General features: G+C 41.4%; 2 protein-coding genes across 2 annotated transcripts; both read left to right on the top strand.

Annotated features, from left to right (window-relative positions):
• The first annotated feature begins 502 nt into the window (after window positions 1-502).
• LOC128440234 (ubiquitin-conjugating enzyme E2 L3) lies at window positions 503-8143 on the top strand. Its single transcript, XM_053422890.1, has 2 exons — window positions 503-516; window positions 7693-8143. The coding sequence occupies exons 1-2, from the start codon at window positions 503-505 to the stop codon at window positions 8141-8143; spliced, it is 465 nt and encodes a 154-aa protein (XP_053278865.1).
• Window positions 8144-9564: 1421 nt separating this feature from the next.
• On the top strand, window positions 9565-14052 carry LOC128439971 (uncharacterized). Its single transcript, XM_053422511.1, has 4 exons — window positions 9565-9863; window positions 10485-10697; window positions 11043-12237; window positions 12898-14052. Exons 2-4 carry the CDS (start codon window positions 10559-10561, stop codon window positions 13082-13084), a joined length of 1521 nt encoding a protein of 506 aa, XP_053278486.1. The 5' UTR covers window positions 9565-9863; window positions 10485-10558; the 3' UTR covers window positions 13085-14052.
• The last annotated feature ends 614 nt before the right edge of the window (window positions 14053-14666 follow it).

Raw genomic sequence — 14666 nt, 5'->3', positions numbered from 1 at the left:
ATACAAAGGATATTGTGTGTGTGTTAAGACAATAACAAATGTGAAAATGTGTTGAAAATTCATTCATTTATATTGAGCTGGAATAGGTTTTAGCGGAAAAAAGCAGGGACATGTCGGCTGTGCTAATATATTACATTTCTCTTTCTTTTTGCTAGCTTTGAATAAAGAAGTTTAAATTTACCATAAGTCAGAGATGGGGATATATACCTGAGCTGTATTCATTGAAGAAAAATGTCCTACATTAGTTTTTTCTACACAAAGAAAGAAATTATTAAGATTATGATTGCAATTCTTGTTTATTGTTGCAACTGCTTGTTCCTCATTGGTGGGTTTGTCTGAGCTGATGACATAAGCATCCATTAAAGCCTGCAGTGAAGCAGTGTAGTAAACAGTATATGCTCCAGAGATCTATCAGTGCACTGAAAACACATGTTTAAACTATTACATATTTAAGACCCAGGCTCAGCTATTGTCAATGTTTTTATGTGACCGATAGGGTCACATGACCAGTCACATGTGAAAGTGCTTTTTGTACTAACAAGTCCAAGGAGAATTACCCTCACCTGAACACTCCAGGGATTTCTATGTTGTTGTGAATGTGTCTGAGCGCAAAATCTCCTGCTGTGTTGTTCATGTGTGAAAGGCAAATGCAATTGTCCGGACATCTTACTGAGCTCATGTCGGAACGAATATAAGGGAGGCAAATCCTATATTACAGCTTGCGGCCACCAGGGGGCAATCAAGATGGATTGTATACACTTTTGGGGAGAAGTCATGTAACTTATCTTTTAAACATATCAACCAAAAGCTTCAGTCAACAGCCTGTTAGCTTAGCAGAAAGACTGGGAACAAGTGGAAACAGCTAATGCCTTCCAGCACCTCTAATTGTAACATGTGGTATAAATAATATGTTGTATTTTTTGTCCATACAAAAAATGAAAGACATTTTTTTATTTTTTGGGGGTTTTCTTTCTTGACTGTCGCCATTACCTCTGATGAATCCGATTTAAAGGTTCAGAGTATGATATTTAGTGATATCTAGTGGTGAAGTTTCATGTCGCGTCTGAATACCCCTCTCCACAGCCTCTTTTCCAAACATGAAAGAGAACCCGTGGTAGCCTTCAGTTGTCAGAAAAACTCAAAGAGAGAGTTTGCCCAGTCTGGGCTACTGTAAAAAACATGGTGCCCTCCGCAGAGAGGACCCACACCTGATGTCCATATATAGTATTTAAATATAAAGGGCTCATGCTAATGTATAGAAAACAATAGTTCGTACAATTTAGATGAACCACACTAGTGAAAACATCACTAGGATTATTTGATATCCCTTTCTCCTAAACCTTACACACTAAACATTTGATATGTTTCACTTGTGTGTTTCGGAAGGTGCTGCCCAACATATATGAAAAAATCAAAAATAAACTCCTTTCCAAACCACTATTCCAAAACTTCCAAGAAAAATTTCAAGGAAATATCCATAGGAGAAGCTGTAAGTTAGTGAAGAAAAGGAAGATAGGTTTTTCTAAAAAACACTTTACTTACAACAGAAGTGGCAAACTGTGCTATGCAAGATAAGCTTCCTGTCAAGTACAGACTAACAACTGCTAAGAAAATATGTAATTATTGTACGGAGGGGAGAGTAGATATTGTTGAAAAAATAAATAAACTGGACTGAAAAGTGGAGATAATTCTATACGTGAAGAATGTACAAGTAGATTAAGTTGAACCATTAAAATAACAATTGAATGAAAAACAGAATAAATTTGCCAAGAGCCAGAGTACATGATATTCGGACGAAAGTATGTAGTGTTTCTTGGCATGATACATTTGACTTTTGTATAATTGTTGAGTGGAGAGAATTATTTTGGTTTCTTTTGTGTTGTCCCCAATCGGGGTATTGAGAGAATAAAATAGCTGTTCTGTTTCTTCCATATTTACATGGCTTTAAATTCTGCTGCTGCAATGAATTGTGGGAAGGCATTTTCTCCTTTCTGTTCAGAAAGGAGGGTCAGGTGTTACCTATGCTGAAGCAGATAGGGTAGGAATCCGTGAGGATCCTTTCCTTATCATTTAGAGAGATCACAGAGCTCTCAACAAGGTTTATGTCATGATACTTCAAAGTCATTTCACTGGAACACAGATGATTTGAGCGCAGCACGAGTCTTTAGTGCACTTAATGTGCAGATGTTTTTGTTCGGGCTGGTGCACGTTAGCATTCTGATCCATCTGCATTCACACACATACACAGATCACATCTTAATGACATTTTGGGGTAGAAGACAGTAGTAAATAGCAAACTGCGTTAGGATTGGCTTTTTTAGTTTTGTTTTGACAGTGCTTTATTGTTTTTAAGTTTGAGAGTGAAAGTGGCATCATGTGACTTTATTCAGACAATCTGACATCAGGATTTTGACTGTGTTTCTTTTTATACTTTTTAATAAAATATATTCCAACCGTATTATTCATTTGTTTGTTTACATCCATCGCTGCAATCCTCCCACTAAATTCTATTCCATAGTAGTCCCTAAAAAACATTTTACATTCATCTCCACTTAATGTAATGTACACAATGAGTCTTATATATAAAACTACTGTGATGCTACATGAAACCAATGTGGGCTTGGTTTTATTATGAGTCTACAAGCTCTGTAATAAATGACCATGTCTCAGCAGATGTATAAAGGATCTTTTCTGTGACCAGACATTTGTATGATGATGAAGTTGTTGATTAATTTTGTTCTCTGTGGGTTTTTGTGTAAGTATTATATTCTGTGCTCCAGTCTCTCATTGTTTGTGCGCTCGCCGGCTTTGAATCATCCCTTGAGGCATGAATAAAATATTCGGAATTGACTCGCATTGAAAGTACGTCCCGTCTGACCCCATTGTTGGAGCGTGGAACCCCTCCACACCCCCACCCCACATCTCCTTGTGGTTAACCTCAGATTGACTTTAACACACTACCAGCAAACCTCCATCTGTCGCTCAGTCTCACCTGCATTCAGCTGAAAAACAAACCAACCCCCCCGACTTCTTTCCTTGTGTGCCAGGCTGTGGCTCCTCAGCCACCACAGGGCTCCTGGTGGAGGTGCTGAGGGAGCACAGAGAACATTGTTTGAACTGCAGCAAAACGCAGCTCCCTTTAGCTCCCGGATCAAAGACGGAGGATTACCAACAGCCTGCTGTAATGAGACCACGAAGACTTGAAATAGCTGGGATGGCTCGGTACGCTCACCCCCAACCACAACATCGTTACGGGAGACTGCAGTGGAACACCCTGAGAAGCACAACAGTAATCTAGTAATGTGGGTTTCTCTGGGTGTAAACTCCTCTGCTCAGCTTTGAGATCCTTCTAGAAAACCAAAGTAAAGATTTAATCGTTTTATCTGTGGCTTTATGATGAAATAACACACACTCCTCAAATGTAACTGCTGTGCATGGGAATAACATTTGTCCATGACACCGTATTCTTCTCTCAAAACTGTGACACTGCTTGTTGACCTGTCGTCGTTATTTATTTTAGAGATTTTAGAGATTTAAAGATTAATATGTTTGGTTGTAAAGGAGCGGACGGTAAATTATGGCACAGAGATGAGATCCAACGAAGGCCCTTGACCCAAATCAGACCTATACGTCTGGTAACCAGCACTCAGCCAACACCAGAACATCAGATTATTAGTAGATTTGATTATTTTTAATCCCCCTTTGTTTTCAATCTCAGTAAAATCTTCTTTCACATGTAGCCAATTCAAATTAATCCAAAATATATTAGGTCCCTTTTATGTCTGTTTGTCTGTCCACACACACACGCAAGCACGCACGCACACACACACAAACACACACACACACACACACATTCACACGTAGATCAGAGTTTCCAAATCTTTTCTGTCTGTCATCCTGGAATTATTTGTTCTTCCTTCTCTTCCTTATCTCCCCCACTAATTAGTCTGTTCCCACGTCCAAATAAAGAGCACTATGTTGTACAGATAACAAAGCCCTAATGCAGGTTTGTGATTTGGGGCCTTATAGATGAAATATATTTTTGTCTTTTGTGTGTTACTTCCTCTCAATGTAAAGCTACATTATAACTCTCTTAACAGTGTGTCTGAGAATATAGTTTTGGGGATCAGTGCAGCCAAAACAATGCAGTAATTCAGGGGAAAAAAGAAGGTTAAAAATAAGTGACTTTCTGTTATTATTGGGGCATCCTACTGTTAATTTGAATGATTATTTAAATTTTCTTGGTAAAGGCTCAACTAGACAAAATTTTGTGCCATTCCTTTTTTCCCATTTTTTTAAATACCAAGGACAGGCTGTTAAAAAACAATATCATGCCACTGTAAGAGCGAAAAACTTATAAGGGAGATTAGTTTAATGCACAAAAGACAAGGTCTATGCATTTGTGTGTTTTCCAGGTAGAAATGTATGTGAGCCGGCAACATTAAATCTACAAATCTATGAAACAAGTCAAAGTGTCGTCATAAAGAGATTTAATAATGCGACCTCCCATAATCATCATTTCATCTTCTAAAAGATGTTCATGGCCAAAGTAATGGGTTAATTAACTCATGTTTATTCATGCCCCGTTTGTAATTTGAATTTGTAAGCAGAAACAATGCAGCATTAATTACAGTCTCAGACTCACATTAAACAAATATGGAAATTCACTGTGTATCTGACATCGTGTTTTGTCTCATAACAAGCACTTAGAGTAACTGATAATCTCGCAATGATGAAAGCAGATGTGTGTATCATGGGGACTGATTTACATTGTCTACATTTTATATTCTTTTATATTCTTTCTTGCTCCCAGTGCACCCGTGTTGTTATTACCGTCTCAGGGTCTAACATGTTCATTTAATTTCACATTTAGAGCAAATTAATTCATTTGCATGTTTCGTTTGTGCTGCTGTGCGAGTGCGAGCCAACCGCTTTGCAGCATTGTTGTATGAACGCTGTAATTACGGCTGCTTTTTGACATCCCACCAGTGCTCGGCTCGCTGTATCGCAGAGATGAGAGGAGAAAGTGACACGTCGCCTCACATGTCCTCCTCGGGGAACACTTATCAAAACAATACGCGAGCCATCATTCAAACACAGCCCTGCACACTTTGCCACTTTGAAGTCTCCCCGTCCTCTTGTTTTTTTAAATCCCCCTCGCCTATTCTCTCAATGTAATCCCACTGTAACTGCGGGGATTATTCACAATTCAGACCATTTGTTCCTTCAAATACAGCACTTCATCAACAAATAACAATATGCTGAGAAAAACTATTCAATTGGAGGCTAACTCTAAATGGGCTCAAGTGCTGGCACTGACATGCATCTCTGCCTCTTTGCTGCCAATCCCTGTAAAAAGTTAATGTAAGCAGGATTCACAGAGAGCTGCTGGTGATGAAATTATGGTGTAACTGATACCAATGTGCCATAGTAGAGGAGCGCATGGCCGCCTGCGTCTTTGAAGGAGGCTCTTCCCATCCCACGATGCTCTGCTGGAGAGGGCTCCTGTATGGTTGTACAGTACAAAAGGACAGATGGAGGGCAATACTGCACAAAAAGCAAGCAATCGGTTTGCCGCAATATAGAAAACGCCTGCAAGTTCAGGAATTCATTGTAAATTCACTGTTGCACACGGGGCTGAAATCTGTGGACTGTAAATATATACAGTAGCTGAAGTGGGGATTAATATCAAACAGAATATTTAATTTGTAGGCCAAGATCACGGAGGTTTCACTTTTAAAAAATGCAAATATCAATATTTTATGTCTATAAATTTGCAACAAATAATAAATGTAATGTGACATTTGAACATTTAGTATAAAATAAATAAAACACATTAAGAGTTAACTTAAAATTTGATTGAGTTGATAATGTTTAAGGAATGTTATGTTTATAGGTGAGAGCTGTAAGAAGAAAAGCTGTTACTGATGTGTTCAATAAATGATTTTGATGAGTGATTTGTTAGAGGGGATTTAATATCAAAATCTGAAAGGGGGGGGGTTGCACAAATCACCAGAACTTTGTCCTGATCTCCGCAGAATAGGACGGTCACAAATTGATGCGCAACTAAAGAGGCGCATCACGCATGATAAAAGACTGCAATGCCTGCAAAAATAACGAGACGATTATTGTAAACAATGGGGGAGTCTGAGCTCTGAGGGGGAGGCCGTAAAAGCCACAACCGCAACGCCAAAAACACGATTTTTTTGAGAGGGGCGAGCCAGTGTTGCCTATTACTATAGCAACAGGAAGACCTGGCTGCTTCAATCAGCTTTTGGTTTGTTGGGGAGAACGTGGATAGGCAGAGGAGCTCTAGCCAGCAGAGCCATCCTGGTTTTACTAATGAGGGCAGAGGGACGAGCTGGGTGTCAGCCAGCCTGGCCGACCTCCACACGTCCTACCTGTCACCCTGCCTGTCACGCCACATGAGCAGCCCCAGGGGGGGGGGGGGGGGGGTCAGCTACAAGAAACACAAACAGAGCGACAGCCTGGTGAGAGAGAATAAACACATCTGATCTGACTGCAGGAAAACTGTAATCGTTACCAAACAGCCTCATTACCACAATACAGGAGGATTTCAAACAGACACTGTGTTCGCTGATGGTTTATCACACACACACACACACACACACACACACACACACACACACACACATACACACACACACACACACACACACACACACACACACACACACACACACACACACAAACACACACACACACACACACAGACAGACACGTTTGTTATTGCTGCCACCAGAGAAAAGTTGTCTTATCAAACCTGACAACTTCACCGACTCTTTATATGTTTTGTGCTGTGACTGTAGTTAAAATAATGGATCATAAACCCCACTATCAAATTAAGATCCTGTTATTAGAAGCCTGTTAAATGATAATGATGTTGCTGTGACAGTGATGACAGTTTCAAAGGTGTCACAGGTGGAACTAAAGAACTGTATTATTTTAATGTATTTAGGGCCCGAGCACTGACAGGCACTGAGAGACAGACTATTGAAATTGTAAGGATTATCATTATTATTATTTTTCAGGCAAATTAATTGGCTCTTTGAGGGCTTTAACATGCTCAAATTCTTACCAAAATTTGTGTCTTCTTACATCAGATCAACTTCAAATTGAGATGAGTGTCATCACAACAAGATGGAGATACAAACTAACTCAAAGATCGATTTTTCGTCACACGGTGTGACCGTGAAGTCCAAATTTGATTTCATGCTCTTAAAACACGATGTTCTGTATCTGACATACATGGACCATTTTCCTTTGATGGTGAGCCGTAAACAACAACTCCACTCCTGCAGAGACAGTGTCAGTGGTCATAGATCAAAGGAATATTTATGTCTTGCAAAGACATGTCTCTGTGTTATGTCTCTCTCAGAATTGGGACATTTCCTCAAACCGGGTAAACAAAATACTCATTGACCGTAGAAAATAAGTATACTGATGAGGAAGAGTATATGTATTAACTATGGTCAATACCTGTGTATGAAAGGAGAAAAAGTCAGTTCCTGGTCAGAACTAGGAAGGGAGAGTGTAATAGTTCAAAGGGATTTCTGTCTCAAAGGAGGAAGTTCTATGTTCATGTACTATAATAGGTGATTTTACAGAGTACAGACGAAACCCAGAAGCAGAAGAAGACAACGACGACAAGATCGGTGGCATAATGACCAGGAGACTAACAAAGGAGCTCGGTGACATCAGGAAATCTGGACTGAAGCATTTCCGCAACATTCAGGTCGACGAATCAAATATCTTAACCTGGCAAGGGCTAATTGTTCCTGATTGTCCTCCATATGACAAAGGAGCATTTCGCATTGAGATCATCTTCCCTACTGAGTACCCCTTCAAGCCACCCAAGGTCACTTTCAGTACAAAGATCTACCATCCCAATATTGACGAGATGGGTCATGTCTGCCTGCCTATCGTCAGTGAGAAGAACTGGAGTCCAGCATTAAAAACCATCGATGTGATCAATGATATCATGGCTCTGTTGAACGACCCCCAGCTCGAGCACCCGCTGAGGACAGACCTGGCAGAGGAATACACCAAAGACCAGGGTCAATTCATGAAGAATGCCGAGGAGTTCACGAGGATACATGGTGAAAAGCGACCCATGGACTAACATCAACCCACTGACACTCACGGCTGTTGGCCTCCTTTCTGTTTCCTACTGTGTAAACCTTCCTCGAAACATATACTTAATGAGAAGTAACACACATAAATCCTTGTATCAAGCTCTTACTGTAGCTAATAAAATTCCCTATAGTTTAAGAATAAACCTGTGGTGTGGCCTCTGTTAATAGTTCAGACATAATTACAAACAAAAAGTATATTAAGAAAAGCATTATCACAAAAATGTATTTTAGAAGAGTGAAAAAGTAAACAATTTTATATATATATATATATATATATATATATACAGTATATATATGGCTTGATTATGTTTGGAAATAAGAAAATAAATGTAGTGCTGTTATTAAAGTTTTAAGATTATAACTACTTTATAATTAAGTGAATTCTAATAAATATACATACTTATAATTCATTTCAGACTCTAAAATACTCAAAAGGCCTTAATCTACATGTATTTTGTGATGTATTATAGAAATACTTCTGCAAACATTCGATTAACAATTGAATTCTGAAATATGAACAGTCTCCTCTCCATCTCTAGTTGTAGAAGCGGGTGAACCTTTCAGTATTCGCTACATCAAGACTTAGAGGAATAATATCAGTATAAAATGATTTGCCAACATTAGAGTTAGAGCTCACTAAGTCCACAGAGGGTTCACGCAGCAGCAGTAGACAGAGGCGGTGGAGGAACATAAACAAAGTGTAGTGCAGAGTGATGAGTGAGTTTAGGCTCCAGCACCGCATCACCGCTGCTTGTACCAGACTCTCCTCCGGTCCCAGGTCGGTGCTAATGTGTGCTGATCAGCAATCAGTGTGAGACTGACGGCAGGCCAATAGAAACAGAAAACTTCCCCGGGATAAACCAATGGTGGGGCCACATTGTTACAGCGCTCAGCGAATCCCCAGCGGATCTGATGCAACAGGGCTGCAACTAAAGTTACACCTTCGAACTGCAACAGCATGTCCTTCCGCCGAGGCGCACAGACAACTAGTGCCGGCTGTGCCGTCTGCTGAGCGCTTCCCCTGTGTGAAAGTGTGTTTAGAGTTTTAATCGAGTCTTTTTCCTGCTGTTTTATTACTTTGACTGTGGATGGGATGAGATACACTGAGAACGTATAGACATTAAAGACTGCTGTTTCCTGGGAGAGACTTTTTCCAACAGGGTAATAACTTTATTTAAAAAACAGCAACACTCACGTACATTGTTTATTTATAAAGAAGTAATTTCTGATTTCTAAAGAAAACATGACTACAATTCTGGAAACGATGCGATACTTTTGATTAATTCTATAACAAACGATTCAGATTTAGTGTAAATATAAAATTGAAAGAGTAACAGAGGATGAAGTGTAATGGATAGCAGGAGGAGGTGGGGGTGAGGGGAGGGGGGGCAGAGTGTGTGTCAGGCCTGTGGAATCATGGGAAAGTCCCCGGGTCCATGACGTAACGACCAGGGTGAGCGCTGCAAACCGCGCAGTGATCCCGTCTCGCGTGATCAGGTCCCGGGCATCAGGAGTTGGAGAAGTAGCGGCTTTTAAAAACTTTCTGTCCGCAAGTGATCTCGGCGAAATAGCGCTTCGACAAGAGTCTGCGGCTTCCGGAGGAGACAAGATGTCTTTTTAAAGTGTCTCCGTGTTCGTGCTCGCCTCACTGCTCCGTGTGCTCCGCTCTTGCAGCGCACTTCTACCGCACCACTCAGAAACTATGGGGTAAGTCACCAAGTGTTGTGTGTCTGCCGACTGAGCCGCTCCGCCAGCTGAGACTTAGTTAGCAAAGCAACCCAAACTACTGTGGTGTGGTTCTCTCGCCTTATTTTTCAGCCATTATTACTTTTTCCACCATGCAACAATATCAAAGTTATTATTAGTTATTTTTCAGCTATAAGAGTAGTGAATTTCTTTTATTTGATAATAATGATAAATTCAAGTGGTTCTCTACTTGACATCATGTCATGTCAACTTTTTAGTTGACATGTAGGTCAAGTTGGTCAAGTAATATAAATGTCATAAACATGGTTTTTTTATCGTTTTCCTTGTTTTCTTTAGTTTATTGTTGGTCTGTCATCTTCTCCATAAATATATTGTTGTGCCATTTTCATTGTATAAGCTGACAAGTGTTTGGAAAAGTTACATTTAACTTAATAATCACTCAAATCAAAGTTATTATTTTAGTTCTATTTTTACATATCTATATTAATAATGTCATTATTAATTGGATATTAATGGGGGATTTAATCATTAACATCTTTAAAGGGGAATTTTTTTATTTAAAGGCTGAATTCATATTTGTGACTTTTTTTTGTTTATTTCCTTATTTTGACCCCCCCACAGGTCTTCCACCGTTCTTTCATCCACCCAGTGCACGGTTTGTGCTTTTGAACAATTCGATCGCAGCAGACGACACAATGGCGGCATCGATCCTTCGCAAGAAAATTCCTCCCATTTCCACAGGCGGGCTCGTCGCAACCCTTCTCCAACAGGCTAGCCACAGCCAATCACGGACCAGGACAGGGGCGGAGCCTGTGGAGAGGCAGCACTTAATTGGTGAGTTTTGCCAAGACACTTTTTTATTTTTCCACATCCCGAGGTCGGAGCCGCAGTGCAGCACGGGGCTAATGTCGTACAGTGAGTACAGCTAAGTGGATATTTATCGAGTGCAGACGATGCTGTTCAATCATTTTCAGATGATCGGTTAGTTGTTCACTTTGATTTTCCGGATGTTTTGCTTGATTTTAACTTCAGCCTTTATCCCTCTCAGCCTTGCGTGGTTTAGGAATTTTTTCCTGAATTTGTAGTTTTTAATTTCAGTTATTTTACACAAATAGCTGAATGAAAAAAATGGATTGTTTTACTCACTGTATGGTTTTTATTTTTGAATGAATCCTATAGGTGATGGTCACTCAGATTGGATGACGGAAAAAGTTGATTTGTCTTCATTTGTGTCGACGAGCGAGTCTTCTCCGAGCTCTTCCCTTCCACCCTCGCCATTACAACAAGATGTCAAGGTGCCCTCGGATCTGGAGGTCATGACCTCTCTGCTGCAGGAGGAGCTGGCTCAGCTGGAGGACTACTTCCGCTCCGAGTCCACATCCACAACAAGCAAGTTGGAGAAATCTTCAAAATGTGACAAGGGTGCTCAAGCCATGGGCTCCCAGTCTTATTATCAGTTACCCTATGGGTCCTATGGGTCCAGTCAATCAGAAGCCAGCCCCGTGGTTGTTACCTTGGCAACAGGGGAACTGGACCTGGCAAGCTTCTGCGGCGGTCCCATCGGCAGAACCAAAATTGCTCGACCCGCACCGTACAACTACCATCACCGCTACCACCACCACAACAATGGGCGGAGAATCATCAGCGAGGCTGTGAAAGTCGGGGAGGAAGTTGGACTTGATACATGGGGCTCCAGGGGAGGTTACTCAGGAAGCACAGACTTGTCTGTGAACCACTACTCCACACTAAAGACGGTGAGCAAGAGCAGCCTGGGCAGCGTCAAGAAGGTGAGAGAATGTCCGTTATCGTTGAAGGAAGAGGAGAGTTACTGTTTCTCAGAAGGAATGTTTTGCAGCGAAGAGATTGCTCGAGGTTTTTGTCTGGGCGGCTCGTACGAGAGCCACCACAAGCGAGATGGACAGCTGATGCACAACGTGAAGGTCAATGTAAGTTACGACAGTTCGGGGCTCGATGTTTTGCACTGCGGCAAAGATGGAGGACTTTCTGGAAGTATTCCCCAAGAGACAATGGTGGCCGGTGACGGCTACTTCCACCAGTCCATGGCCAACGCAGAGCCTTACCATAGCTTTATAGGGGACCTAGATCAGCCGTCACAAGCACAGGCTGTAGAGCCCCAACATGGCCACTACCTCTATCCAGAATGCCTTGCAGACCAAAGCTACGAATGTCTGTCCAGAGGGGAGGAAGAGGAGTCGCTGATGGGAGCCCCCATCATCCACCGCCCCACCCAGAGGCTAAAGGATGAGCACTGCTCCCTCAAACCGTCCCTGGTGATGGGCTCCCCTTCTGTGGAGGGCCACACTGGAGAGAGGAAGCAGAAGAAGAGAGACCAGAACAAAACTGCTGCTCACAGGTAAACATGTGACTTTTCCTCCTTCTGCTCGTTTTTCACTGAAAACACACTTCAACTCTCATAAACACCTAAAACCAGAATATGTGCTCAGAAGTCTGAAAACATGATTTATAATTTTAAATTAAATTAAATTAAAAAAACACCACCACTGCTAAATTAAGCTTGTTTTTCAATCAGCCATTGTTCGAGTGGGTCATTATCCATCCATGAATGATATAATATAGTGACGAATGATATAATGATATATTATGTGCTTTGTTAACATGGCTGGAGTTTTACATAAACCAGTCAGCCCAGTGCTTTAAATGTCCAACAGAGTGTTGGAGGGAAATGGAAAGTCCCTCACAGCTTGCCAGATTCAGCCCCACCTCTCCGTTTGTACAAGTCTGCTCTGTCTCTGTGTGTTTCACTCATCATGTCTGTGTAAAATTCAAATGTACATTTTTAAAAGTCTGTAGAAGAAGGTAGAAGAAAATAAGAAAAGGTAGAGATTGATCAATGCAGTGGGTGGAATAGGGAATGAGGGACGGTGTGTCTGAGCCGTGTGGGTAATCCACGAGACGTAGCCCAGAGGTCACGCTCACTCACTCGACTCATGAATAAAGATGCGAGGCTGCACGAACCTGCGAAACCAACCGAGGGCATTCTTTTCTCTCGCAGGTACAGGCTGCGTAAGAGGGCGGAGCTGGACTGTTTGGAGGAGGAGCTGCATGGCCTGGAGGGGCAGAACCGGGAGCTTCGTGACAAGGCGGAGTCGGTGGAGCGAGAAATCCAGTACGTCAAAGATTTACTGATCGAGGTCTACAAGGCTCGCAGTCAGCGGCTCAAACAGGATGGCAGTGCCTAGAAAACGCCCACGCTGACCTCACCTCCCCGAATCTCCCAACCAGCAAGAGAAAAATCAAGTCAAGAGCACCAACAGATTTTTGTCTCACAAAAATGAAATGGTAGTTGCATGATTTTCGTAGATCTTTTATAAAAAAAAAATTAATATATATATATATAAATATATATATATATAATTGTTCCAAGAGGACGGCGACACGAAAACCCGGCTTTCTGAAAAACAAAAGAAAGGAGGAGTTTCCAGATGGGTGACTAAAACTATTACAAGCCTTAGTGAGGTGGCTTCTTTCTGGAGGAGATGCTGAACTTGTCCGTGACCACTGTGATCCGAACTGCACTCACAGCCTTGTGACGACTGAGTCTGCACTTGCGATGGTTGATCGTTTACAAAAACGCTCTTTGAATTAGTAGTAGTGATTGAATTTGCTCGTGGTTTTTTGTGACACACATCGGCATTATCGAGGCAGATCCACACTAAATATATATTTTATTTTGTATTTTATTTTTACCTATTAATGCTCATTTATCTTTTGCTTCAAACAATCAAGTGAATAAAAGGGATTGCTGATTTTTTTTTTTTTAAGTGTGTAACATGCTCTACAAATGTTCATTATCAGAAACATTAAGAAATTTGTATTGCTAAAATCTCCTTACCCCGCTGAAATACCCAATGCATGTTTGATTTTGGAAAAGCATGTGCGAGTGTTATTTGAAGGCAATATTCTGTTAACTGCATGGCTTCAAGATCTCCACCGCGTCAATTGAACTCTTCTCTGAGTTTCACCCCTCTCTCTTTCCAGTGTGGCTCATGCTCAGGTTTTGCTTTTCAGCTCTGAGGAACAGAAACATTCACTGGCTTCATTTTGTTCCCCCCCTTTTTCTCTTTTCTCTCTCTCTCTCTCTCTCTCGGCTGTATTTTTGCGAACAAACAATCACCTGTTGACGCAACAATAAATCGTTGTTGGGTAATGGTTGGACTACATGGGAGTTTGTTGTTCAATGGATCAATTTGATGTATCTGAAATTCAGGTTCTTTTAACAATCAATGTCAGCGACAGGAGATTTATACATCAGGTAAATTGCAGCCAAATAAAAAAAAAGAGTTAGTATAATTTATCTCGGACTGTTTTTCACTGCCTGCTGTTCATTACGCATTCATTGTGCTGCCATTGAAACGCCTCGCTACAGCCGCCAAAAGCACATGAACTGCACCCAGAACAGCACACACACTGAATAAGAAGATGGAGGGATTAAGAGATAGAGAGAGGTGCAGAATAAACCCACTCTGCCCCTCCTGCCTTGTTACTCTGCTCAGCCCCATATCAGCTGCTTCCAGCTCTCTCTCCCGCTCTCTTTTTTGTCTTTTTGGCTGCAATGCAGTCGGGGTCCAGGTTATTTCCCATGATCCACCACTGGACGGCAGCACATCAAGGCAGCCTTTGAAAGACACCTGCCAATTCAGAAACAAACAACCTGCCATGCTTTAAGATTTTGGAGCCAGGAGTTGGTTAACTTGTCCGCACAATAAGGAGGGGGTATGTTTGGATAAATATGAATGGACCCTCCTCTTGTTATTTTCCCCC

The sequence above is a fragment of the Pleuronectes platessa genome, chromosome 5, assembly GCF_947347685.1.
Source record: "Pleuronectes platessa chromosome 5, fPlePla1.1, whole genome shotgun sequence".
Classification (NCBI taxonomy): Eukaryota; Metazoa; Chordata; class Actinopteri; order Pleuronectiformes; family Pleuronectidae; genus Pleuronectes; species Pleuronectes platessa.
Note: the sequence above shows the minus strand (reverse complement) of the source record. Positions and strands in the feature narration are given on the sequence as shown.

Bases quoted from the DNA above. Each gene is read 5' to 3' on its own strand.
- LOC128439971 (XM_053422511.1), top strand. From the start codon at position 10,559: ATGGCGGCATCGATCCTTCGCAAGAAAATTCCTCCCATTTCCACAGGC. The intron at 10,698-11,042 runs GTGAGTTTTGCC...TGAATCCTATAG, and splicing joins GGAGAGGCAGCACTTAATTG to GTGATGGTCACTCAGATTGG. The intron at 12,238-12,897 runs GTAAACATGTGA...TTTCTCTCGCAG, and splicing joins AACAAAACTGCTGCTCACAG to GTACAGGCTGCGTAAGAGGG.